The 26,399-nt window shown below is 31.5% G+C and overlaps 9 protein-coding genes across 9 annotated transcripts; 5 read left to right on the top strand and 4 right to left on the bottom strand.

Moving 5' to 3' along the window:
• Window positions 1–376: 376 nt before the first annotated feature.
• Window positions 377–961, top strand: BX663DRAFT_533669 (uncharacterized protein; the record flags this gene model as incomplete). Its single annotated transcript, XM_051530548.1, has 2 exons — window positions 377–844; window positions 899–961. 2 exons carry the CDS (start codon window positions 377–379, stop codon window positions 959–961), a joined length of 531 nt encoding a protein of 176 aa, XP_051377751.1.
• Window positions 962–2,930: 1,969 nt separating this feature from the next.
• Window positions 2,931–5,122, top strand: BX663DRAFT_294992 (Pre-mRNA cleavage complex II protein Clp1-domain-containing protein). Its single transcript, XM_051522021.1, has 5 exons — window positions 2,931–3,292; window positions 3,380–3,823; window positions 3,924–4,245; window positions 4,354–4,780; window positions 4,843–5,122. Exons 1-5 carry the CDS (start codon window positions 3,281–3,283, stop codon window positions 4,949–4,951), a joined length of 1,314 nt encoding a protein of 437 aa, XP_051377750.1. The 5' UTR covers window positions 2,931–3,280; the 3' UTR covers window positions 4,952–5,122.
• Window positions 5,070–6,992, bottom strand: BX663DRAFT_538802 (phosphoribosylaminoimidazole carboxylase; the record flags this gene model as incomplete). The annotated part of the gene is made up of 2 exons (XM_051530696.1): window positions 6,798–6,992; window positions 5,070–6,724 (listed from the first exon to the last, which is right to left on the bottom strand). Exons 1-2 carry the CDS (start codon window positions 6,826–6,828, stop codon window positions 5,070–5,072), a joined length of 1,686 nt encoding a protein of 561 aa, XP_051377749.1. The 5' UTR covers window positions 6,829–6,992.
• An 898-nt stretch (window positions 6,993–7,890) lies between these two features.
• Window positions 7,891–8,214, top strand: BX663DRAFT_404092 (high mobility group box domain-containing protein; the record flags this gene model as incomplete). Its single annotated transcript, XM_051522242.1, has 2 exons — window positions 7,891–8,088; window positions 8,152–8,214. Coding segments are annotated over 2 exons (261 nt in total), but the record flags the coding sequence as incomplete, so codon positions are not given.
• Window positions 8,215–8,526: 312 nt separating this feature from the next.
• On the bottom strand, window positions 8,527–11,006 carry BX663DRAFT_490590 (uncharacterized protein; the record flags this gene model as incomplete). Its single annotated transcript, XM_051524965.1, has 7 exons — window positions 8,527–8,757; window positions 8,830–8,973; window positions 9,046–9,965; window positions 10,047–10,198; window positions 10,393–10,412; window positions 10,519–10,572; window positions 10,998–11,006. The coding sequence occupies 7 exons, from the start codon at window positions 11,004–11,006 to the stop codon at window positions 8,527–8,529; spliced, it is 1,530 nt and encodes a 509-aa protein (XP_051377747.1).
• Window positions 11,007–12,607: 1,601 nt separating this feature from the next.
• Window positions 12,608–14,489, top strand: BX663DRAFT_294900 (beta-lactamase-like protein). Its single transcript, XM_051522020.1, has 9 exons — window positions 12,608–12,627; window positions 12,805–12,879; window positions 12,930–13,012; window positions 13,075–13,223; window positions 13,309–13,356; window positions 13,424–13,666; window positions 13,750–13,890; window positions 13,967–14,110; window positions 14,179–14,489. Coding segments are annotated over exons 2-9 (921 nt in total). The 5' UTR covers window positions 12,608–12,627; window positions 12,805–12,877; the 3' UTR covers window positions 14,290–14,489.
• On the bottom strand, window positions 14,460–16,242 carry BX663DRAFT_490588 (cytochrome P450; the record flags this gene model as incomplete). Its single annotated transcript, XM_051524964.1, has 3 exons — window positions 14,460–14,632; window positions 14,703–15,722; window positions 15,813–16,242. The coding sequence occupies 3 exons, from the start codon at window positions 16,240–16,242 to the stop codon at window positions 14,460–14,462; spliced, it is 1,623 nt and encodes a 540-aa protein (XP_051377745.1).
• Window positions 16,243–18,980: 2,738 nt separating this feature from the next.
• Window positions 18,981–20,005, top strand: BX663DRAFT_565235 (40S ribosomal protein S2). The gene is made up of 3 exons (XM_051532071.1): window positions 18,981–18,987; window positions 19,078–19,112; window positions 19,209–20,005. Exons 2-3 carry the CDS (start codon window positions 19,079–19,081, stop codon window positions 19,943–19,945), a joined length of 771 nt encoding a protein of 256 aa, XP_051377744.1. The 5' UTR covers window positions 18,981–18,987; window position 19,078; the 3' UTR covers window positions 19,946–20,005.
• On the bottom strand, window positions 19,944–26,388 carry BX663DRAFT_527118 (uncharacterized protein). The gene is made up of 11 exons (XM_051529989.1): window positions 26,033–26,388; window positions 25,381–25,955; window positions 25,150–25,298; window positions 24,931–25,078; window positions 24,626–24,871; window positions 24,365–24,559; window positions 23,382–24,293; window positions 22,032–23,304; window positions 21,796–21,968; window positions 21,057–21,731; window positions 19,944–20,961 (listed from the first exon to the last, which is right to left on the bottom strand). The coding sequence occupies exons 1-11, from the start codon at window positions 26,244–26,246 to the stop codon at window positions 19,996–19,998; spliced, it is 5,526 nt and encodes a 1,841-aa protein (XP_051377743.1). The 5' UTR covers window positions 26,247–26,388; the 3' UTR covers window positions 19,944–19,995.
• Between the last annotated feature and the right edge of the window lie 11 nt (window positions 26,389–26,399).

Genomic DNA, 26,399 nt, shown 5'->3' with positions numbered 1-26,399 from the left:
TCAATAAATCTTTATTACATTTATTATAGTTGACTTTATTTTATTTTATTTTATTTTCTTAGCATGTAAACTACTTAATAAAAGGAAGGTTACAAAAAAAAAAAAAAAAAAAAAAAAAAAAAAAAAGTAATATATTTTTTATATACAAATATAGTAGCCTTTTTTTTATCTTATCTATTTCAAATTTGAAGTTCCTGATAAGAAAAATAATTATTTTAGTTCGTTATCATGCTATTTATTTTACATTTCAATTAAACAAAAAAAAAAAAAGGTTTCTAATATGGGCCATCATAAAGCGGCTTCTTGCTCTGCCTTACCTTCAACTCTCATTGACAAAAAGACAATAAATCAAGGACAACAGCCATCATCAACTAACATGAAGAAACAAATTACAAACAAAAAACAACCATCTTTATTTCCTTCATTTTGCTTATATTCAAAACGGGCTCTTTTAAATGAATATGCGCCCGAATCTGAAATTATACAATATTTATGGCCTTCTTCAAATACGGAACTAAAAGAACTATTGCCTATGTTTGTAGGTGTCCTACAGTCTTTATTTACTGCTGTTAATGATTTACCTTTTATAGATGAAGACTCGTCAGAAGATGACAGTAGTACAGTAGAAGACTATTTAGATGATTCCCCTTTCACAATTGTTGGTTTAAATACTATGAAACTAGTTAACTGGAACAATATGCATGATCTTGTCACTGAGACTGCCAATTATAAAAATGATATATGCTTAATGATTATAGTCTCATCTCAATTAAAAGACTCAACTATTATGAAGCATATGCATTCCATACAACAAGATCCCAAGCTAGCACTGTCTTCGTCACTTGTAAGTAAACATGGATAGTATACAATTTTATAAACTTATATATTTGCTTTCTAGTTGACATCAGTACAATTGGGAAATTTATTAAATCCGTTAATCAATTACTGGTTTGATCATTAACAAACTTAATTTGGAATGTACATGTTGATAATAATTTACTTGAGTATAATAGACATTATAACATCTCTATTTATATGTGATGAACCTGTCTGTGTGTAATGTTCATTAGAAAAGAAAAATCAATAAATGGTATTAGATACCACTGTTTTTATCCAAAAAAAAATAAACAAATTAATTTAATGGCACAAGATATTTGTCTTAACAGAGTCGATTTAAGGAATGCCTTAAAAAGCTTAAAAGTGAATAATAAAGACAGTGATGGAGGAGCAAAGTCGATAAAGGATGGTTGAGATGATTCAGAATGGAAGAAGCTAGTTTACTATACTAAAAGAAATCATCTAAATTTATCTTTACTGCTATACAATACAACCCTAATAATAAAAGCTCATTCTCCCATGGTTGGCTTTCCTCCACCTTCTTGCCTTTATAACGAATTTAAAACACTCTGGCATACTTTTGTTGTACTCTAGACAATAACATTCTAATCTTTATGAGCTTTCGTCCATTTATTCCTATCCTCTCGCCTCGTTGACGTTAATGGTAATGCTGACTTCTTAATTCGAAAATCAAAATTAGCAGATTTCAAGAAATCTCTAATTTTTCCGGCAGAAATTGTCATACTCTTATTCATGAAGGCTTCTTTGTTGCTTTGGCTGCTGTTATAAAATGACCAGTGTAGAACGTTCTGATAATTAATTTTTTTCCAAGTACAGCCAAAATCTTTCTTGAACGACCAGCGTTTTTTTTTTGTAATTTCTAATGTCTCTAGCCCTTTGCAATTTGGTCAATTTTGCTGCACGAGAAATACTCCACCTTTTTGACAATGGATACATGAGACTCTTTAGCATGAAGTTTAGACAAAATATATCCATTTTGTTTATCACAAGGAATTAGACGCATATTGATAATAATAAGCTAATGAAATTGCATGTGAAAACTTGAATTGAAGTTTAAAATTAAGAGTGTAAAGTAAGATGAAAAATAGTAGAACTGTTTCGCTTAGCAGCTAATTAGTATTTTACAACAGAAAGAAAGAAAGAAAGAAAGAAAAAAAAAAAAAAAAAAAAAAAAAAACCTGCAGCACGCTGTTGGATAGAAAAAATCTATTGTCGTTTACTAGTGTAACTATTCTTCTTTTACATACATATTAACCAAGATAATTGTAAATAATAATAAAATATACCCATTTTGACATCTCTTTTCATTGAACAACTTTATACAAATGTCCTCTCAATATATACCATCACTGCAACAAGATGATAGTAATTCCAACGCAATTCAATGGGTAACAAATGAAATTCAAAAAGAAATACGCAACAATTCAAGAAAAAGACGACGTTCATCCACTAATGTAGAGATTCTATTACAACAAGCAGAACCACCAGAAAAAACAGTAAAATTGCAGCAAGGTAAATATATTTTAAAGAATACAAAAATAAGATTGAGATACTTAAGTGTATACATAGAACAACATACATCTGGGCCAAATATAAAAGAAATTTTATTAGCTTATACGAGAATATGGAATAACTTGGACTTAACAAAACCTATGGATGCAAGTTTAGAGCCATTTATTTGGAGTAAGATTAAGGAATATAGAAACCAACAAAGATAGTGCAGTATTCAAGATAATAATTTTACAGCCGTAGTATTATTTATCTGTTAGTCTTTTTCTTTTCTTTTTTGAAAGTGAATCACTCATTATTCTAGTTCAAATATATGCCATAATCCAAAATACTGTAATTATGAATATCTTTGAAAAAGTAAAGAGGATCTCAACAGAGTTTCGAACTTATAAATTCCACAGTTTTCTTTCCTTTTGGTTTAAAGTCTTCTATTGCACTAGACTTGTGCCTTCATTTATATTAAAATCAACTATTATTATTTCAATCTTTTGAAAGAATTTATTTATTCATCTATTCATTCTAATCTATATTCCTTGTACATCTATTTTTTTTTAATGACCCAAATTTGAGATATTTTGATATAATCAATCTCTTTTTGTTTAATTAGAATCTATTTTATTATGAATAAGAAGGTATTTAAAACGTATTTAGTCTGGCTATTATGTGCAAATAGATAGATTATATTTTAGGATATAAGTGACGAACAAAACAGGGCATAACAAGAAATGATACAAGCTTTGTTTGCTTGCAGTTAATTATTCTATTCAATAAAAATTGCTGTATATATTTTTCATATTTGTCTATTTTAACAATCATTATTTAATCTCAGCAAACGCTTAACTTGGTGTATCTTTAACATGCTTAGCACGCGTATTTTTCTATTTTAATTCATCACAATCTATTAATTCACCGCATGCAGAATAAAGTAAAGCATTACCATAATTAGCTTTAATTCATGTTAATGTTCATTATTATTATTATTATTTTCTCTTTTTTTTTTGCACATCTATAGACTGATGCAGAACCAGCAGTTGAGGTTGTCTTAGAACCCGAACACGAATTTCGATTTGAAGTTAATTTTAATAACAAAGTACAAATCAAACTAATTAAGGGTACAGCCGAGATCTTTGGTACAGAGTTAGCATCAGGTATCGTTTATAATTTTTCAGGACGGAAAGTAGCTGTCTATACTTGGCATGGTTGTACATTAGAAGTCAAAGGTCAATTTGCTGTTAAATACACTGTGAATGAAACACCCATGACAAGTTATCTTAATACTCATCTTGCTCTCGAACAGTTACGTGAAAAAGCACGAAAACAGCAGGATCAACGTGGTCCTCGTGTATTAGTAATTGGACCTCATGATGTTGGGAAAACATCTTTATGTAAAATATTAACCAGTTATTCACTTAAACAAGGTGGAAATCCTATTTACATTTCATTGGATACAACAGAGGTAAGAAAAAAAAAAAAAAAAAAAAAGAGTGTGATTATCCACTACCCATTCATCTTTTTGTTTTAATTTTTTTTTTTTTTTAAACATTGTCTCTTGATAGGGCTCAATTACAATGCCAGGCACAGTAACGGCAACTTGTATAAGTAATATTATGGATGTAGAAGAAGGATTTGGTTCTTCAGCAACAACAGCTGCTTCAATGGGATCTTCTACTATGCCTTTAGCTTATTATTATGGTTTTGAAAATCCTGTAGAGAATGTGAAATTATATAAACTTATTACTTCACGTCTTTCTGATACGGTGAAAAGACGAATGGTAGCTGATGAAGCATGTCGTACATCAGGTTTTATTATCGATACAGCAGGATTAATCGATCAAGTAGGTTATAATATTATTCAGCATGTCATTGAAGAATTTTCCGGTAACATAATAATAAACAAGGAGAGGAAGGAAAGGAAGGAGGGTTTTTTTATTCGTCTTCTTTACATATTAACATTTCTTCTTCCTACTTACCATATTATTATATTAGTAAATGTACTCATCGTATTAGGTAACGAAAGACTCTATAGTGACATGTCACGCATGTATGGTGATAAGGATGTTTCAGTCATCAAATTAACCAAATCAGGAGGAGTTGTTGAAAGAGATAAACAGTTCAAGACACTTTTACAAAGAGCTAAAATTCATGAATATTTCTATGGAACACCCAAACTTGAATTAGCACCCTATAGCATGCTGGTTCATTACGATGATATTAAGATTTGGAGAGTAGGTGATGTCATTGCTCCTTCAAGCGCATTACCCTTAGGAATGGAAGGATCATCGAATGAAACACAGGTTGTAAAAGTGGATAATTATGAAATATGTCTTCACTCCATTCTGGCAATATTGAATTTGAATGATGATCAAGATGAAAACAAGATATTAGAAAGTAATGTAGCAGGCTTTATTTATGTGTAAGTAATTTATTTATGAGAGATAAAGTGATATTTTTTAATTTTTTTTTTTTTTTTAATAGATCGGACGTTGATGAACAAAAAAGAAAAATTACAATTTTATCTCCATCACCAGGAAGATTACCAAAGAAACATCTCTTAATGGGTTCATTTAAATGGATGGAAGCTTAAAGAATGTATAAAAAAAAAAGGATGGGAGGAAAAATAAAATGTTTATGATCATCTATATTTTGTATATATGAATAAAAATAAAAGCTAAATGATATCAATGCAAATAATAATAATAATGTTAATAATTTTCCCAACCAACATGATCCAATTTTTCAACTTTGGTCATGACTTCATTTTCCATCTTTTTCATGTAATCTGACATTTTCTTTTGAATACCAGGAATAGATGCGCCTAGTATACGAATAGCAAGTAATGCTGCATTTGTACTATTATTGATAGCTACTGTTGCTACTGGGATACCACGAGGCATCTGCACAATACTGTGAAGAGAGTCTACACCATCTAAGGAACTACCCTTGACAGGTACACCAATAACAGGTAAAGATGTCATGGCAGCTACCATTCCTGGTAAATGGGCTGCACCACCTGCACCAGCGATGATCGCCATCAGACCACGTTCAGCAGCTGTCTCAGCATATTCCACCATTCTTAGAGGGGTACGATGAGCAGAAACGATTGAAAGTTCAAAGGGTATACCAAAGTCTTTTAATATTTGAGCTCCTACCTTCATCACAGGTAAATCACTATCAGACCCCATAATGATACCTATCAATGGTCTGAGTGTTAAAGGACGTTCAACGTCAGGCTCAATTTCCTTTAAGATAGGTTTTAAACTTTCTTGCACTTGCATCATCGATTCACCTACTAATGTAATATGACCCATCTTACGACCTGGTCGACATTCCTTTTTACCATATAAATGAACAGTTGCTCCAATATCAGAAAGCAAAGCAGCCTGACAGGGTCGATAACATGTTTCCATATCTGTGCTTGTGCCTAAAATATTGACCATGATAGAGGCAGGCACCTTCATTGCGGTTGAACCTAATGGCATATCCAGGATAGCACGCATATGATTTTCAAACTGAGAGGTCTCACAGGCTTCAATCGTATAATGACCCGAGTTGTGAGGACGAGGAGCGATCTCGTTCAATAAGATATGACCATCAGCCATGACAAACATCTCGACACCAAAGATACCAGCACCAGGAAATGTTTGAATAGCACGTTCAGCAATCGTTTGAGCCCTTTTAGCAATACGACCATCTATTTGAGCAGGAGCAATCACCAAATGACAAATACTATTTTTATGAATTGTTTCTACAACCGGATAGGAACGTACCTCGCCATTAGCACGACGAACAACCATCACAGCTAATTCCTTCACAAACGGAGCCCATTTTTCAGCATAAAGAGGTGTCCTTGACAGAGTCTCTAAGGCCCTCTTGGCATCCGTTTCTGATTTAACTACAAAATTTCCTTTCCCATCATAGGCCATCGTTTTTGATTTAAGCATAAAAGGATATCCCAATTGTTGACCTGCTCGTTGAATCGCCTCTTCTGAATTTTCTTGAGCCGTTGTTGATATTTCGAGATAAGGTGAAATAGGAATACCATGTGATTCTAAATGGCGTTTTTGTTGATATTTATCCTGGATTGTCTTGACAGTAAAAGCAGAAGGACAAATACGAAGACGACCTTCTCCTTCAAGCTTAGAAAGCACTTGAGCATCCACATGTTCAATTTCAACTGTTAAAACATCAACTTGAGAAGCTAATTGAGTAATTTTATTAGGATCGTTGAAAGCGCCTTCAATATGTGTTTGTGTAGATTCGATTTGTTTTGCAGGAGCGTCAGTTGGAACATCCAAAATAACGACTTGAAGGTTAAGACGAGAGGCTGCTTCGACCATCATACGGCCTAACTGACCACCTTAAAATAGTAAGTTAGTACTAAAGATTTTTATTTGCTTTTCTTTTTTTTTTTTTTTGGAGTAAGAGGTTACCACCCAGGATGCCAACTTTTTGACTGTTCATGATTATTTATTTTTTTTAAGAAAGCTAAAAGATCAGGAAAGAAAAAAAGAAAAGAAAGAAGAACAAAGAAAAAGAAAAGAAATGAAAAGAAAAGAAAAGAAATAGGAGCAAAGAAAAAAGAAAAGAAAAGAAAGAGAACGGATATGTACTTCAGATGTGGGGACGGAAAGGAGCTCTAAAGATGTTGGTGACTGTTAATCCAATGATGTGAGTAATTTGATGTTTAGTGAACTGCAGATATCAGAGATTTTGAAAAAAAAAAAAAAAAAGCTAATGTTATTGGTAAATTTTGCATAAAACAAATACCAGATAAATAGCTTCTTTAATAGCATTCATCTTTTATTTTGTATTATTTTTGTTTATATTTTCTATTTTTATTTTTATTTTGACTGATAATAATAAATGTATATAAATATATACAATTGCTTTATAAAATATATCTAGATTCAATTCCTTCATTAGAAATATAAAATGAGGAGTAATGTTGTCTTTTAAAAAGAAAAAAAAACCAAAGAAAAAAAAAAAGACTAATAAGATTCGAAAAATTGAATAGTTTTATTGAAACACTAATAGTTTCACTGTACATCGCTGTACGTTGGCTGTGCAGCAGGAGGTTTCGTATACGACGCACTGGGAAAATAATAATAAAAAAATTTAAACTCAAGTAGTAGTAGTGTGCCCCAAGAAGGCTTATTCCACCACAGGGTTACCCCCCTCCCCCCAAAAAAAAATTAGCTGACGGGCTTCTGTAGCTGCACCTGTTGCGCACGCGGTGCTCGTTCACACAGGAAAAAAAAAAAATATTATCATGTATACTTTTTTTCTTTTCCCTTTTCCCTTTTTCCTTTTTCCTTTTTTTATTTTCTTTTTTTTTTTTTTGTTCTTTTTTTAAACTTATTTTTTTTTATAAAATATAATGTCCAAAAGAGAAGAAAGAGTAAATTCAAGTAAACGTAAACTTTCCCCCTTTTTTTCTAAATTAATACGCGTTTTATTTAGGTTAAAAAGGTTATTGCCAATATCTCTCAAAATTTAACTGAGCTTGCGGAAATTTTACTTTCTGCTGAGCCTGTTGAAAGTGACCAAAAGAAAAAGCGTCCAAGAGATCCTAATGCGCCTAAGCAACCACCTTCCAATTTTTTCCTTTTTACAAACTCTATTCGGGAACAAGTTGATAAGGAAAACCCTGATGCTACGTTTGTTGAAAAGTCAAAGATTTATGGTGCTAGATGGCAACAACTAACTGAAGAAGAAAAGAAGGTGACAAAGCTATAGATATATATTACAAATAGAAATTTTGACTCACTTTTTAATCGTTGATAGCCTTTTACTGAAAAAGCAAAGAGAGAAAGAGAGAAATACCTTAAAGAAGTGGCCGCTTATGAAAAGGCACATCCTGAATTAGTACAACATTCAGAGAAGAAAGCTAAAACCAAGCCCGAAGCCAAAAAGGAAGTTCCTACTAAGGTTAAAAAAGAAGAAAACAAACAAGTTTTGAAAAATAACAAAAAGAATGTAAACATGGAATCGGACTCTAGTAGTTCTTCATCTGAAGATGAATCATCTGATTCTGATACAAATGAAATTGAGTCTGATTCTGAAAGTGATTAGAAAAAAAAAAAAAAGAACAAAATATTCAAAATTCGAAATAAATTATTATGATGATGATGTTTAAATTTTATTTTCTTATATAGTTCTCTACTCTTCAGTTTTGATACGTTTATTTGTATCTGTTTCTAAATTATTTTCTTGTACAGCAGACCTTTTCTTGATGTTATCATGATGACTATCATCTTCATCAGGAATTTCTGGCATTAAAAGTGAACCATCACCAGGATATTTATAAATAGATGGTCCATTAGCAGATGATGGAGTTGGCAATGATGATGAAAAACTACTTGTACTCTTATCATTTATACTTTGTTCGTACTAAAAATATACATACACTCATTTAGTGAATAAATGTATAATAAGAATCGAAAGTCATCCATGTTATTATACCTTATCTAAAGCTGGAATATCCATGGAATCTGAAATCATTTGAATAAATTCACCCATATTTTTTTCGAATGTTTGTAAAGGAAAACGTTGTGCTAATCTTTCAAAATGAGTTTGAAGATCAATTCCTTCTTCGATTATTAAAAACTATGTTAAAAAGTAAATAAAATTAGTATTCAAATTATATTGTTTATCTGCCTTGTGGATTGAAATTTTTACATCTTTTTCTCTTTCTCGTACTTGTGTCTTGAATAAATGCATAGTGCGAGTTTTAGGAAATAACAAATGGTGATCAGCAGCATGAATTCCCCATTCATCCAATTCTTCTTCTTCATATCCTTCCTCTTCTTCTTCTTCGTCATCTTCTTCTTCCCCTTCTTCATCGTCTTCTTCATGTTGATCTTCTTCAGGATCTTCATCTTCAACATCTCCATATGAAAATATTTCAAAAATAGGTTCAAGGCCAGACTGAGTATCGCATAAATAACTTTCAATGGCAGCCTGTGTTAAAAGCTCTAAAAATAAATCATACCAGCGTGGAGGCATACCGCCACCCATCACCTTTTGTCCTGCTACTGTCATTGGTTTTCCATCATCATGTCCATTCTCTAAAGCACGCCTTAATTTATCTGCACTTGTTCTTAAAAAAGTTGGAATCGCTTCAATCAAACCTGCAGGTGGTGGTGGAGGTGCGATAGATTCAAGATCTAATGTCTTAAATTCTTGTGAGGAACTAGATTCATCGTGCTCTTCTTCTAGTTTATGTAAACGATCCATAAAAAGTGCAGTGCTAGGTTTCTCTTTTAAATAAGGTGATCGACATGCATAGCAACTTTGAATACGATGACGACGACAGAAAGGTGGTAAAATAGGCTTAGAAAAAAGACGTTGGCGACGTTTTACATCACATGTAGGTTGTTGATCATCATCAATGTTGTCAATATCGACTAGATTAGATTCATGACGATGACGACGACGACGAGCTGATGAAGTTGCATGTGCAATAACATGTTGACGAGTTGATAAAGCATCAAAACGACCAAAGACAAGTGTTGTTAATTGACATAAATGTAATCTTTGCTCAAAATTAGAATCGACATGAAAAGAAGGAGTACGATTGCGATGACTTGAAAGAATTCCTATTCAATGATTATTAATATGTATATAAATGTATATATATTTTGTTTTCGTTAGTTGTTGTTTTGTTGCTGTTGTTTTACCGGCAATAATAGATTCAACGGCATGTTTATCTTGTTCTGCTTTAGAAGCACTCTCTTCCCATCGCTGTTTACGTTTTTCAATAGCATCGTTTTCTTTATTAGAAGGTAAAGGAGTAGACAATTCGAGTAACTCGACTCTCGCTTGTCGTAATCTTGATTGAATTGATAAATAAAGCAAATAATCCAAAATTATTTTATTAGTTGATTGTGTTGTTGTTGTTGTTGTTGTTGCTGTTACATTACGGTGCTCATCATTTGTTGTTAAAATCAAATTACTTGTTTTCATAACTTGTTGTAAAGAAAGAAAAAAAAAAAGGAGCGTAAATAGAGATAAGCCCGTTCTTACCTCAGTGTTTTACAATCAGTCTTTAAAACAAAATTATTTTTCCGAATTTGATGTATCAAGTCACGACATCATGCTGCTGGTGATTAAACACGGATAATTTAATAAGCCACAGTTATAAAGAAAGACTTGAATTTGTATTTGTTGATAGAAGAGGGCTACGTTCATAACTAGAATGCAACTCTATTTATTTATTTATTTATTTTATAAACATATATATATATATAAAATAGAGAGTGTATAAAGAATCGTGGATACAAGAACCAAAAGAAAGAAAGGAAGAAAGAAAACGCGTACCATTTATAAATAAGCTGCTGAGATCTATAATAATCATATATTTAATTGATCTCTTGATAATTGTTAATAAGGGCTATAAAATATCCCCTGGTACGACAGTGATTAGCGAGGATCATACGTTACACTTAATAGCTAATCCTAAAGTTTAATATGTTATACAACGTATAATCGTATCACATATATGATAATAGTAATTAAATCAAGGATAATGTAGTATTCTATATTCATTTATTTGCCTGAGACTCTAATTTATCATATAGTCAGTCAGCAATAGTAGTTATTTTATCTTTTATCGTCATATCAATGCTTACTTCAACCATAAGATTAGAGTTAGTTTTATTACTTACTAATGACTATTCAATTTGAGCATACACTACTGGGAATGATAACACGTTATTCTCAAGTATCTGTGATGTATTGAGTAGAAAAAAAAATAGTTATATGGAAATAATGTAACTTTAATAAAACAAATACTGCCAAAAATACAATACTGTTGTATTTTACGTACTACTGCTCTATTACAGTAATATTATCTACGTAAGAATATTAAGCTCTTCGTGATTTACAGTCAACTCAGTAATCCTATAGTAGTTTGAAACCTAATAACAAGCTTAATAACTTGGTATTATCTGAACCCATCTATTAGCTATATTTGACTGAAAGCAGCTTTCTTCTATTTTGTCTTTTAAAAAGAAAATAAGCCATATTAAGAATAAATTTAAATGGGTTATTTGTAAATATATCAGTATTAACTCATACTTAGAAGAGTATTCTGCCTACTACTTTTTTATGGTCTAAAATTTTCCTTACAAACATAATTCAATAATTGGTATTAAAAAGATACCGCTGTATATAGAATTGCATGTTATAATATCAAAATTTAATTAGCTATTATTACATATACCAACTGTAAAAATAAAGAATAGAGAAGAACCTTGAAAAATTCTATAAATTTCAAGTATACATCCATATAAAAAACAATTTTTTTTTAGACTTTCTTAAGCTGAAAATGAGATAGTCTTTATTTTTACTGCTGCGAGCACAAAATTACATATCCAGAGTCTTGTCTTACTTTAAACGGACGACTACTGGGACTATGTGTTTACACTTTATTATCAAAAAAAAAAAAAAAAAAAGGTAGACTCTTTTCCATTGTCTTAAATTATATTCATGTTAGCTTTTTAGCTTTTGTGATTTATTTCTTTCGATGAAACGTAACAAATGACTTGTCAAGGATATAATATAGCATTTAAGAGGATAAGAAACTATAAAATAGTCAATTATTAATTGTTTATTAGGTCCATATTTAACTCATGGTTTATTTCTCTTTCTCCCATTAAGCTCTATCTATTGATATCTATTTAATAGCTTGATTTAATATGTTCCTTATAATAATCCAAGACCCTATTATTATGCTAGTTTGTTTATTATTTTTTTTTATTAAACGTCTTTTCTCGTATCGTACATATATTACAACTGCTTTTTGATTGTATAAATGATGCTCAGTATAATCTTTACACTCCTTAAATCATTGATATTATTAATATATCTTACTTGTTTGTTCTTAATAATATTAAAAACAAGCATACGTTTTTTAGCGTCATGATTACAATAGGATTTATGAAGTTTAACCCCGCATTAAATTTTAACGTTACGTTGCTTGTATTTATTTTTTATTTTATTTTATTTTATTTTTTTTGTTTTTTTTTTGCTTTTTTTTTTTGTTTTTGTTTTCTTTTGTATATAAAACGAAAATGTTCCTTTCAGTGATGAAACAATATTGGCAAGTTAAAAGCAATTTTAACAGTATAGCTAAAATATCTACCATGAGGACAGTTAAGCCTCTTACATCAAAACAATTATTGAATTGGATAACGAACGATGAAAAGTCATCAGTTACTATTATTGATGTTCGAGAAAGAGATGAAATTGAAAAGTTCGGTAAAATTAAAGGCGCTATCAATGTTCCATTTAAATTAGAGCCTGCAATGTTTGCTGCAGGGTTATCTGATTTTAATAAAAATAACAAAGTATATTTATTGTGTTAAAATATATACTTACAAAAAAAAAAAGAAAAGAAAAAAGAAAAGCTTGTTCAATATTTACTCCGCATTATAGATTGTTTTTCAATGTATGTCGGGTCGTCGCAGTAATGAAGCTGCTCTTATTGCCGAGAAATTAGGATTTAAGGATGTTTATAACCTTGAAGGGGGAATTAAGGAATGGGCAGGTCCAATCCAACCGTTTATGAATAATCATTCACCCTGGGTTCATACCTTATTTGATATAGATACTGAAACAGCACAGTATGTAGTAACAGATTTAGGTATTGAAGTGTTGTATAACAGCCTATATATAAACTTACAAATTTGCTCATTCGTATAATAGAATCTAAAGAGGCATTCATTATTGATCCTGTTTTAAATTATGATCCATTTTCTTGCACTGTATCTCCTTTGTTAGCAAAATCTTTAATTTCGTTTATAGAAAAATATCAGTTAAATGTTACTAAAATTATTGACACCCATGTTCACGCAGTAAGTTGTATGCAATTTCATAAGATATATTTATTTCACTTTTGTATAAATATATATATATATATATATATTCACATGTATATAGGATCACTTGAGTGCTGCCTTTTTCTTGAAAAATCAATTACCGTCCAAGGTATGATATATATATATATATATATATATAAACATGTCTATAAAGCTAATTATTGTGTTTTTTATAGCCTGAGTTTTGGATTAGTGGAAAAATAACTGAAATTCAAGAAGTATTTAATCGAAAATATAATATAAATCAACAAGAATTAAAACCTACTGGAGAACAATTTGACAAACTAGTGTCGGAAGGTATGGAATGGAATCTGGGTAAAAACATAAATTGTAGTGTATTGTCTACACCAGGACATACCCCTGCTTGTATGTCATATCGTATAGGTGATGCTGCCTTCGTAGGTGATACTTTATTCATGGTAAAAAAAAATAGATACATATTTAATATTTTGAATATATACGTATATCTATATAAATATATGCTGATTCTACATTTGATAAGCCTGATATTGGAACTGCTCGTTGTGATTTCCCAGGTGGTAGTGCTGTAGAAATGTATCATAGTATTCATAAAATGTATAATAATTGGCCTGATGATACTAGAATTTTTGTAGGTCATGATTATCCTCCTGGAGATCGCCCAGTAAGTTTAATATACCTTTTTTTCCTTTCTTTTAAAACTTATTTCTTTCCCACCCTTTTCTAATACTATATTGCAGTATCAATCTGTAACTACATTAGAATATCATAAAAAATTCAACAAGATGATAAATGAAAAAGTTAGTTTGGAGGAGTATGTAAAGATGCGTAGTGAACGAGATTCAAAATTAAAAGCCCCTCGTTATATTCATCCTTCTATACAGGTACATATTTTTTTTTCTATAAGAAACAAAATAGGTATGATACATAATAACGTTTATAATTCATATAGACAAATTTAAGAGGTGGTGTTTTACCTGCACCTGAAACATCATTGTATGATAAAAAGGCTTCTCAACAATTCTTTAAAATTCCTGTTAAATGGGTATCAACCCATACATAGCGAGAAAAAAAAACATAACATATATTATATATGCGTGTTCATTTTACACACACACATGTATATACATATATAAATATAAAAATATGTATTTATATTTATATAAGATTTTAGCTAGTTTATAATTTTATTATACAAAATAAATAAAAAAAGGCTGCGGATAATATATATGCTTATAATTTTGTTTTTCTGGGAGTAAAAACTAAAGGATCTTTACAATAACTAACATGAATACCAGCGAAATTCTTCACGGGGTAAGGTCTTTTACCGTTGAGTGTGTTAACGTCAAAAGATTTTAAAATATAAACAAGTGTCATTGAAATTTCAAGAACAGCAAAGAAACGACCTATATAATATAAATAATTGTTAATAACAATACATATACATATATATAAGGTATGCCTATCTATTTTTACCTGGACAAATATGTTTACCCAAACCAAAACTAACAAAATCCTTAGAAGGTGTGGAACTTTGCTTATTCAAGGAAGCTTCAGGATCCATAGTGTCAACAGTAGATCTATTAGTAGAGCTACCAAAATTCATTTGACGCATTGTACAATCTATTGTAGTTCCCTTTGGGACTTGATAACCATTGTAAAAGGTATAGTCAACCATTGCTTTCTTACCATGTGCAACGAAACCAACACCTTGTCGAAGGACTTCACGAATAAAATTATTTAGGAATTTCATTTCTTGCATGATTTCCCAACTGAATGGTGTATCACCTGGTAGATATGTCTTGATTTCTTCTACAAGTCTTTCTTTCAAATCAGGTCGAGCAATCAACCAATAAATACAATAGCTAAGGTTTAACGTAGTTGTATGAACAGAGGCAAAGGCAATCGATAACACAGCCTCATAGAGACGCTTTTTAGAGAGATAGAGTGGCTCACCTGTGTTTTCATCAATACCTTCAGTATATTCCATCAAACTTTGTAATAAATTTTCGTCAAGTCCATGATCTTGTCCTGCTTCCTTTGCAATACGCATCTTAGCTTGACGATCATCAATCACCTTGGAGATATGTTTTTTCATTGTTTCTTTATGTTGAGAACCAGATTGAATAAATGGCTTAAAATAAGGATGAAGGAAATTAGGTATGATAGCCCAATATTTTATATTGCCAACAATATCATCTGTAAATTTAGCAAACGAATGAATCACTTCTTCATTTTCACCCACTTCCTTCCCAATCAAAGTTGGGACACCCATATAAGCTACAAGATTTTGAACAAAATGACTAGGATCCTTGACAATCGTTGGCTCATTTTGATTAAAGCACTTGTGAATAGCGGTCTTGAGACCTTTTTCAATACCTGGAATATAGTAAGGCATCTTTTTTTGTGAGATAGCCACTTTTGCTGCTGCAGGTAAAATAACTCGACTATCACTAAGGAATTGTTCATCCATAACATAGTGAAGATAAAGCATATCTAACAAAATAAAAAAATAAAAAGTAATCAGTATAACCCTTCTTTTTTATGAATACTTTTTTTTTTTTTTTTTTTTTGGTCTACAATTACCTTTAACATTTCCTTCTTCCATAGATAAATCATTAATTTCAGCTTTCATAAATTCTTCAGCACATTTACCATTTGTAACTGTAATATAACGACCGAGGACGCTAATATTATAGATTTCACCATAGTGTTTGTTGCACCAATCAATAAATTTATTAGGCATTAAGGTTAAATACAATGTATGACCCAAGAAAGGAAGACCATAGGGTATAGTAGGGGGCAACTTAAGCTTTTGACGTTTGGCCTTAATATACGCAGCTAAATTATACAAGCTGATGAAAGTAGCAGCACCAATAAAGATAAGTTCATTTCTTGAAGACCGTCTATAGAAATCCTCAAGCTTATGCGAGACTGTCATAGGTAAACATCGTTGTATGGTTTGGATAGCAGATTGAATAGGGGGTGAATTACCTAGGGTACTTAAATAATCCATTATTGTAAGAAGCCTTTTTTTTTTGAACTAGGAGGGGGAGGGTTAAAAAAATGTTATTTCTTTGGAGCAGTATTTATACTATGAAATTTAATATCATATTTTTTTTTAAAAAAAGGGGAATTCGGGCCGTATACTTTTTTTTTTCTTCTGGTAATATTAAAATAACCGAACCAATCTATTTTACTGATTTGAAATTTTATCCACTCAAAAATTGGATACAGGATTAAATATCATCGTCATGATTGTGTTACTAGTAGGAAAAAAAACCTATCTTGAAGAATTATAAGAATCACAGCACTAAACTTAATAGAAAACAATATATTAAACTAAATCCTTCATTCTAAGAAATGATAGGATAGCATTATTGTTAACAATAATCATAATTATACAAGTATTTTTTTTTTTAAAAAAAAGAAGTGTTGAATATTTAATAGTATATATATAAGTTTGTTAATAATATGCATTATAGCAATTTCACGCAAACATGTATAAAAAGGAGGAATCTATTTTCATATAGTATTTTCCGTAGTAATTGGTCTGGAGAGACGCTTAAATTTAAATATATCTGTATATGAACGCAAAAATAAATAAGATAAACTCATAACGAACTTTTATGCTGAAAACTCACCTTATTTAGTAACTCTACACTCTCCCAGTAATGAAAAAAAAAGTTTAAGAAAAAAGGCAGGAGCAGCAACAAAGACAATATTAATTTATAATAATGTTAACTTTATTATTATTAGAGAATATACAATAAGCGATCATAACAGTTGCTTAGATATATTCTTTGTTACTTACAATGATCTCAGTATTATACCTACACATGTTAACAAAGTGAATAATAGTTCCAAGTTTTAATTTTTATGTTTTATTCTTTTCCCACCTTCATATACATTATTAACCTAAGAAAAAATAAAACAATATTATAAATGACATCTCTGCATAAATGACCCTATTGTACTAGCCGACATTAGATAGTATAACACCACAGAATGAATGCCCTTTACCTTATATTACTTGCTAAACTCGTTCTGTAACTGGGCTTTATATTTTAATATTACAATTTACTAACTCTTTAAAAGAAAATTTTTGGCAATATTAGTGTAGCCCTAACGATAAGGATAAAAAAAACAACAAAATATATATACATGTATATATAGAAAAAAATTGCAATAACTAAACAAATACTGAATATTTAAAGAAAGTCATAAATTACTGTTATCTATATGTATACATTTTTTTTCTTTCAAATCCCATAACTAAAGTGGACCTTGTTTCATTACTATAGAGGTAATTAAGAGTATAAGTCAAAGCTTAATTCCTAATATACAACGTATATCCAATATAATAATAGATACTTGTATGAATTATTTTTGTCCTTATTAATTAAGTATATTCAAAATATAGCTTGATCTAACTCACATATACTATGCCAATAGTTACTGTTCTCATATACATATATATATATCTTAATTCGAGATAAGCCTTAATATTATTTAAAGAAAGTCAAATGAATTTAATTATATATTCTTATTATTAATAAACAGAGGTATATATCTATAATATTTCCAAGTTCTTATAGATAAGACCTTGTTTTTCTTTTATGAGGTGGTAAATGATGTGTATTAGCTATCTGAATGGTATTTCTAAATTGTATTGCACACGCCAAAACTATTTTTTTTTAAAAAAAAAGAAAGGCACATTATTAGAGAGACTGATTAGAGGTAATTGGAAATAAAGAGTAGTACAAAACATTTCTTATCTCATCTATAAGGCAATTACTTTTGCCCTATTTCATTTATTCTTTTTCAAGTACTGAGAGGAGAATGTGCTGATTGATGGGGCATGACTTAAAATAACTCCTGTTTTAGAGAGGTGACATTCCATAGCACCCATCTTCGGTCCCAAGTCATTGTTATGCACATTATATAAAATTGCCCTTATATACTTTTTAAAGTTTCAAATGAAGCAGAGCTATTCTATGTTAATATTAATGATCAAAAGTCTAAACTTTAATAATTATTTTAGTCTAGAAAAAGTAAAAATAGCGTCTGGACCTTGATCTCAACTCATAAAAAGAAAGAAAACAAGATAAGTCTTACTTTAGAAAGAACTAGTATATATTATTCTATGATAAATAACCTCAATGTATTGATTGGTAAGTTTGCATGAATTTTTACCGAGAATGAGTTTTTTATACAAAGTAACTCTCAATTTGGTATATAGAGTAGTAGTGGATATTTATGATTTTAAAAAGTTTACAATAAGAGCAATTCGATGTTAAATACACTACATATACAAGGCACTTTCAAGTAAGTATTCGCTTTTCAAATACATAATGGTTTTCAAGCATCAAAATAGTATATCCTTCTCTCTATTTATTGTAATCGTACATATTGTACGGTAATTTGTCATTATAATCACTACTTCTTTTTTTTATGTGTGTGTGTATTTTTTCAAATGTTAGCTTTTTTTTTTCTTCATTTAGATATTGATTTTTACGTACTCCATAGATTTATCATGTTACTACATACATACGTGAAACGATTTATTTTATTGTAAAAGTGGGTGTTTCATAAAGAAAAATATATTGGTAAGCTTTTATATTTTAATCACCGACCGGAATCTTCTATTGTCCGGAACTTTTTTCTATCATCGCTGCTACTTACCTCAACATCGACAGGCAATAAGGAAATGAAGAATCCAGGAAGATGTATGGATTCCTTCTTCATTAATAATATTAAAGTGAGTATCATCTACTTGATATCATCATACAGATGGATAAGGAAGACAATGGATAACTAATCAATTGTATTATTTTGGATGAATATGTAGTATGGCTGACTCTGCAACGGCCGGTGCTTCTCGTGGTATGTTGAAAAAAAAATGACATTTACATCTCGAAATTGATTCAGTTCATTAACGCTTGATTTGTTCTTTTTATTATTATTATTATTCCCTTATAGGACGTGGTGGTTTTGGACGTGGTCGTGGACGTGGCGGTGCCCGTGGACGTGGACGTCGTGGTGAAGACAAGAACGAATGGGTTCCTGTTACCAAGCTCGGTCGTCTCGTCAAAGCTGGTAAGATCAAGTCCATTGAAGAAATCTACTTGTTTTCTTTACCCATCAAGGAATATCAAATCGTCGATTATTTCCTTCCCAAATTGACCGATCAAGTTATGAAGATCATGCCTGTTCAAAAGCAAACTACTGCTGGTCAACGTACTCGTTTCAAGGCTTTCGTTGTCATTGGTGATGAAAACGGTCATGTTGGTTTGGGTGTTAAGTGTGCTAAGGAAGTTGCTACTGCCATTCGTGGTGGTATCATCCTTGCTAAGCTCTCCATTATCCCCGTTCGTCGTGGTTACTGGGGTACTAACCTTGGTGAGCCTCACACTGTTCCTTGTAAGGTCAGTGGTCGTTGTGGTTCCGTTATGGCTCGTTTGGTCCCTGCTCCTCGTGGTACTGGTATCGTTGCCTCTCCCACTGCTAAGCGTGTCCTTCAATTGGCTGGTATCACTGATTGTTATACCACCTCTCGTGGTTCCACTCGTACCCTCGGTAACTTTGTTAAAGCTACCTTCGCTGCCATTGGTAACACTTATGGTTTCTTGACTCCTGATCTTTGGGAAGAAACTGAATTCATTAAGGCTCCTTACCAAGAATTCTCTGACTTCCTTTCTCAGAAGCAAAGAAAGTAAATGATTAAATTTTTTTTTGTTTATTAAAAAGAAATAAATAGTGCTTTTTTTTAATAAGGAATGCCATTTGTTAATTTTTGGAAATAATCATATAAAACAGTGCGTTGATTAGCGAATGAATCTTTAATGCGCATCAACATAAAATTTGCAGCAGAACGCTCCGTCTTATCCAGTTGAAATCGTGTTTTCATTCGTTTCATAGTCATGCCATCTCCTTTAAAGCATGGCAGTCCTGACTGTAACATTAATGTCACAAGTTGCATAATTTCTTCTGCATAAGGCCTAGCTGCTAAATATGCCTTGACTACTAATTCTGAAAATTGTCGGAAGCCTTGTTCTTCAGAACCCCCTCCCATTACTTGAATCATTTCAGTTGTCAATTTGAATGGTGAACTTTCAAAGCCAATACCACCAGGTGCGATATCAAAGATAAACCCAAAATCAATGTGAATCATATGGCCTTCATCATCAATCATGATGTTACCATTATGTCGATCCTTAAATTGTAAAATATAAGATATGACCGAATAAGCTGCAACACTTTGTATAAAATTAATACGGGCTCGTTGGAAGTCAATTGTGCCATCTCCATAACGTGCTACAAAGTAATCATAAAGACTATTCACCTTTTCTCGTCCAAGTTGGTCGCGTGAAATAGCATTAGGAATTACGTCAATCACACCTCGCCCGGGGGCTGTGGCAACGACACGATAAGGGTAAACGTAGAGATCAAGACCAATACTTGTAAAGATAGACTTGAAGACTGCTATTAGCTGAAGTGCAAGCACATCCTGACGACAATCATCACCTACTTTAAAAATCGCTTCTTGCCAAATTGAGTATTTGGTAAGATTTTCCTTTTCAATCAAAAAGGTAGCCATAAAGGGCGCCTTAGCATGACTTTGAAGAGGACGTCCTGAAGATCGATCGATATCGATTACATAACCATCCGGGTTACTAGGTAAATAAACTCCTACATCTACTTTAATCTTTGCAAGTTCTTCATCAAGACGTTTCTGTAATAACAAATTAATTTAAACTTGGGCTTCTTTATGAACTTTCTCTCTCTCTCTCCTTTTCAATTTTTTTTTTCTTTTTTGTATTGTTTTACCTTTTGAAGAGGCCTTTTCTCGTTTTGACCATGTTTAATATATTCTTTCAAATATCCAGAAATGGCTGTGACCTCCCCAAAAAACTTGAACTCACGTTCATAAAATGTTTGATCTTCACCTGTCAAGTTATTTACAATCTTATCAATGATGCGTTCAAGTATTGGTTTGAGAGTATCAGGTTTTTGACATTCCTTATCAGCATCTACAAAGAAGTTAGCCTTCATGTTCCAAATGATTTGATGAGCAAATAGGGGTGAGGTTGCCGCTGTTTCCAAAATATAATCTTCTACATGTCCCAAAGGGTCATGACGAAGTGCCTGTACAATCTGTGGAATATAAAAAAAGACAGTATCAATTGAATGATGCTTAAGACTACGAACAGCATATTGCAATAGCAAAGGGTTAGTGTAGTTGGGAAGTAAATAAGTAACGGCTGTGATAGCGGGAACAGGAGCCCAATACTGCAAATATTTAAGATCAAGAGATTTCGTGTTTCCTTCACTCAACAAAATAGCAAGCGCTTCTGGACTCTCAATTACATCTAATGTGTTATTGGCAATGAGTCTATGAACTTCCTTTCGAATAATAGGTTGATATGCGAAACGAGCATCCATTTGAACTGTCAAAATGGGTGATACTATCCATGCAAATCGAATTATTTCTTTCCAAGTTTCCTAAAGCAAATAGAATAAAATAAGTCATGTTTATACTCTATTGGTTATTTGTGTGTTGTCTTACATCAGTGGCTATGGACTTTTCTGTTATATTATTGCTAAAACCAACTGTTGTACTGTTAGTAGTATTTAAAGGATTACACCAAACTGAAAGTCGTGTTAACTCATTTTCAATAAATAACAACAACAGTCTGTGCATATTTTTATGGTGTTTTAAAACATCTTCTTTTGTTTTATCTACAGTTAAAACAAAATAAACAAATGAATTTAAATCCAAGGGTGAAAAAAAAAAAGGTATACCTTTCAAGAGTATATAATGCCCTGCTGCAATCTTTGGGTTCGATCCTTTAATAGTTGTGCACGTAACAAGATAAGTTAACGATGGTCGATCATTTAAAAAGGCATAATAAACTTCTTTCATTATCTCAACTTCTTTTAAAGCTAAACTCTTATGGCCACCATAATGCCACTGAGGTGGTAATTCAAACCACGAAAATGCAGCACTATATACATATGATCTTAATTTGAATTCTGCAAGAGCTTCTAATTGTATCGATTGAAGCACTTTGAGTCCTAACTTGATCATTGAAAACCGCCCATAACGTGATAAACTATGACGACTCATTAATCCATATTCTCCTAACGTAGACATCAAAACACGTCTCACAAATAGAGTTACTAATTGTGAATTCTTGTGTCGTATCGAATAAAACCAACTAGTAAAGAATTTGATCCATATCACATGAGGGCTGAAGAGTGTTGTTGCTAGATGCTGTTGCTTGTCTCTTACCTGTTTATTAGGAGGTCCATATGTCATTTGGCACATAAATAGATTTTGTGGATCAAGACTTGTAGAAAACAATCCTTTACGATTACGTTGTGCCCAATTCCAAACATATATCATTTCAGTTATCAGTTTGTCTTCCAATTCGGGTCGCTTAACTAGTAACCAATTCCAAATGTTGACACCTATCTCAAGTGATTCAGGTGTAAATATGAGTACAGGTATACGAACAAGATGATGCACAATATCATATGCATTTGATATATTATTCATATAGATAGAAATTGCATAACTTGCAGACCGATGTAGTATACTATGTAAATAATCAATATCAATCGTTTGTTTCTTTTGAACATCATTTGACAGTTGTTGTAGATCATTCCAAACAAAGGGGAGTTGGTCTTGATGAAGGTAATCCATTAAATAATTCATACCACTGATTTCACCTGAATAAAATTGTCTTGATTTGAAATTTTCAATAAAATTGGAGGATGAATCGGGCATAATAGAAGATAGCCCAGGGATAATACTGCTAGAGAATCCATTCTTTCTGCCCATTTCCAATGCTAGTGTCCGACCTATATGTGGACCAATTTCTGTGTTAATTTTTGCAAGATAGTCTTGAAGTAATCCAGAGACTTCGATCGGAGCCCGTGTAAGACTAGCCTGAATCCATTTACGTGCACTTTCATAAAGCTTTGTAAAAACTTCTTTACGATACAGATACGAATCACTCAACTCAATCGTTATATTAACAAGTGATGAAGTAAAATGAAATTTAGGAGAATACTAATAAAAAGTATAAATACACACAAATAGATACAAAAGGAAGCCACTCCCTCCCCCCCTCTTTTTTTTTTTCCTACCTCATCATAATATTCTGCTTCACAACTTAACCACATCAATTGTATCAATTCTAATAATAAAGTTACTAAATAATCTTCTGTAAATGCCTGAGGAAAAGCACTTATGATGCGATCCATAGTCTTGATAGCCATTGTGTGTACCTTTTGGCGTGAATGACAACAAAACTTTAATAGACTTGCTATTTGATTATCCAAGCCTTCAGCTAATTGCTGATGCTGTGCTTTAACAGAGGCATCCTTGATAAAAGCACGTACTACATGTTCTGAAATGGTGTCCAATAATTCTGTCATTAACAACGATACGTGATTAAAATAGCCTAAATGGAAAGCACAGTCTCCACCGCGACTACGTAGCATCTCAACATGATAAACTGTTAAAGCAAATGTAACTTGCGCACTAGACAAATTCTTGAGGTCCTGTGTAGGTAAATAAGTAGAAAGCTTTTGTCGTAATGAAGAAGCCAAATGAGTATTGCTCTGAAGACCACATAAAACGGAGTTATGCTCAAGCTCTGTTTCAAAATAATGTGTTGTACCTTCAAGCATCAGTATAGGTGTCTTTTGTGCGATCTGGAGCATAGCAGAATTCCATTCACGAATCCACATTGATTCTGTTACAAAACCAAAAAGGACGCAATGGAACCATAGATTGCGGAAGAGTGGAGTCATATTATTAGACTTGTCATGTTGCGGCTTAAAATCAGTATGTTCCAGGAGAGCACTAATGATAGGTAAAAGGTTACCGAGTCTTTTTGTAATTGGATAATCATGTTCCTTTTTGTTTTTGATTAAGGATCGTTGAATCGTATTAGCAGTTTCAATGAATAAAGTTAAAAGGTTATGAAGATAAAGCGAATAATATTCTAGTTGTTCCTTTAAGCGTTTTGCTAAGCTTAATTGTGCGGATAAAATCTTTTATATATACATATACATATATATATATGTTAGATATTGCTATCATGATACAATTTTGATATACTTACTGAAGTGTTTATTAAGTTGTCTTCATTATAAAGAGATTCATGACTGTATGTAGCAAGATAATTAATAATATCAATAAATGTCTGCTTTGGACTCATAAGAGCAAGATCTACTAATTGCATGATTAATGAAGCTGTTGCTGCTGCTGAAAATGTTTTATGACGAAGAACAATCATAGAAAAGGCTTGAGAGGTAGTCTAGAAAATTACAAAATTACATTAATGATATCATTGATAAAGTAAATTTAAAATTGATGTTCTTACATAATTATCTTTTAACTTGATAGCGATTCCAATAACCGAAGACAAAACATTGACACATACTTGCTCCTTTTGTTCGTCATTTAACTCTTCAAATTTAAAGAAATCTTGAAAATTATCATCTAATTTACCAGGTATATAGTTTATACGAGGGTCCTCTTCACCACTGTTTGTATAACGAGCCGTTTTATTTAATAGAGTGTGGATAGTAAATGTGATTGTTTGAGATAACTGAGACGCTGGTTTAATCTATGATATACAAGTCTATAAATAACCGAGGAGTAAGACAATAAATAATTAATAATTACATGTATACATTGAGCTAATCGAGCAATAGCATATTGTTGTACATTTGTCAGTCCTATCTCTCCTTCTATCTGATATTCAAATACATGCAAAGGTGCGGCTAAAAACTGGCAAATTATATTAATCATTGGTAAGCTCAAGCGAGTAAAACTAAAAAGCATGCATAAAAATATAAATATCAAAATTAAATGTGCATATATATTTATATACATTAAACTTACTTTATGGCCAGCAATGCACTTGCGTCTAAAGAAGCAATATGAATCGAAGGATCCGACACATGAGGCATATTAAATAGGCTCTCATTAATATATTCGATAAAAGTATCATCTACTTCTTGCAAATAAGTAGTAATTAAAGATAAAATGTGCTATGAATTTATAAGTTATATAAATATATATGTGTATATAAATATGTATATTTATTGCTAAAATATTTGTAATTTTTCTTACCAGGCTTATACTCATAATTTCTTGCATATAAGCATCAACAACCCATGATTTTTCTTCTTGACAATATTTACGAATCTCATTTAGATGATCTAAACTTATTTCGCAAACATGCTTCAAGCATTTTTCAAGATCTTCTTCAATATCATTTATTGCCGTTATAGGTTGCTGTAACAGTAGATTCCAACAATTTTTTTCAGTTATTAAATGAAATTTTGAAAGCTTTTTAATATCCAAAGCGGGATATATTTCTGTTTTTTCGTTATTATTAGTAAGAATTCGAAATAAAATATTTCGAAATATAACCAAAAGATCAAGAATAAATTTGTTGCTACTTAGGGGAATACCATCTTGCAAATAGCGAGCTAATACACAACGACTATAAGCCGACTCTTCTGCATCACGAAGACAGCTTGTGATTGAAACTTGAATTAGATCCAACGTATCATCACGAATCAAGACTTTAGTATTTTCATATAATGACAAAAATTGATCAGTTCTATAAAGATAAGGCGATAATTGAAGAGCTCTGAGAAAACCTGCTAATGAAGGTAAAATGAAAGTAACGGTAAACTCAACTACAACACAGAGCATAAAATGAGATACTCTATAGATAGAAACATACATTCATACATATGCATATTTATATATTTACCATTTTCATACATAATCTGAATAATAAATTTAACATAACGCCATAATGTTTGGATAATTTGATCGTAAACCTCAGGGCATTGATCAGCTATTTTTAATAGACCAGCTACTAAACTATAAGTAATCATATCTGATGGTGGAGGTCCCTTTTTCAAGATAATAGGCTCCCATTGATATGCAGGTAAGTGTCTAATATAAGCCAACAGCCGTGGCATGAGCAATAGTTGACTTTCCTTACTAGCTCTTACAGTATATTGTACTAAAGCATTTATCGTTTGTTGACCTTTTTGTGTCTACAAATGATAAAAAAAAAAAAAAATTATTGGCAGATATTAACTTTTTTTTTTTTAACTTTTTAATTTTACCAT

The sequence above is a fragment of the Cokeromyces recurvatus genome (assembly GCF_025118155.1).
Source record: "Cokeromyces recurvatus strain NRRL 2243 chromosome Unknown BX663scaffold_50, whole genome shotgun sequence".
NCBI classification, from domain to species: Eukaryota; Fungi; Mucoromycota; class Mucoromycetes; order Mucorales; family Mucoraceae; genus Cokeromyces; species Cokeromyces recurvatus.
This window is presented reverse-complemented; position numbering and strand designations above follow the sequence as displayed.

Coding starts and splice junctions, on each gene's coding strand:
- BX663DRAFT_294992 (XM_051522021.1), top strand. Junction 4,246..4,353: donor TGTCATTGAAGAATTTTCCG/GTAACATAATAA, acceptor TTATTATATTAG/TAAATGTACTCATCGTATTA. Junction 4,781..4,842: donor GTAGCAGGCTTTATTTATGT/GTAAGTAATTTA, acceptor TTTTTTTAATAG/ATCGGACGTTGATGAACAAA.
- BX663DRAFT_565235 (XM_051532071.1), top strand. CDS start 19,079: ATGGCTGACTCTGCAACGGCCGGTGCTTCTCGTG. Junction 19,113..19,208: donor AACGGCCGGTGCTTCTCGTG/GTATGTTGAAAA, acceptor ATTCCCTTATAG/GACGTGGTGGTTTTGGACGT.
- BX663DRAFT_527118 (XM_051529989.1), bottom strand. CDS start 26,246: ATGCCACGGCTGTTGGCTTATATTAGACACTTACCTGCATATCAATGG. Junction 24,560..24,625: donor TCAAGTTAAAAGATAATTAT/GTAAGAACATCA, acceptor GTAATTTTCTAG/ACTACCTCTCAAGCCTTTTC. Junction 21,732..21,795: donor AAAAGTCCATAGCCACTGAT/GTAAGACAACAC, acceptor TATTTGCTTTAG/GAAACTTGGAAAGAAATAAT.
- BX663DRAFT_294900 (XM_051522020.1), top strand. Junction 13,013..13,074: donor GTATGTAGTAACAGATTTAG/GTATTGAAGTGT, acceptor TTCGTATAATAG/AATCTAAAGAGGCATTCATT. Junction 14,111..14,178: donor ATATTCATCCTTCTATACAG/GTACATATTTTT, acceptor TAATTCATATAG/ACAAATTTAAGAGGTGGTGT.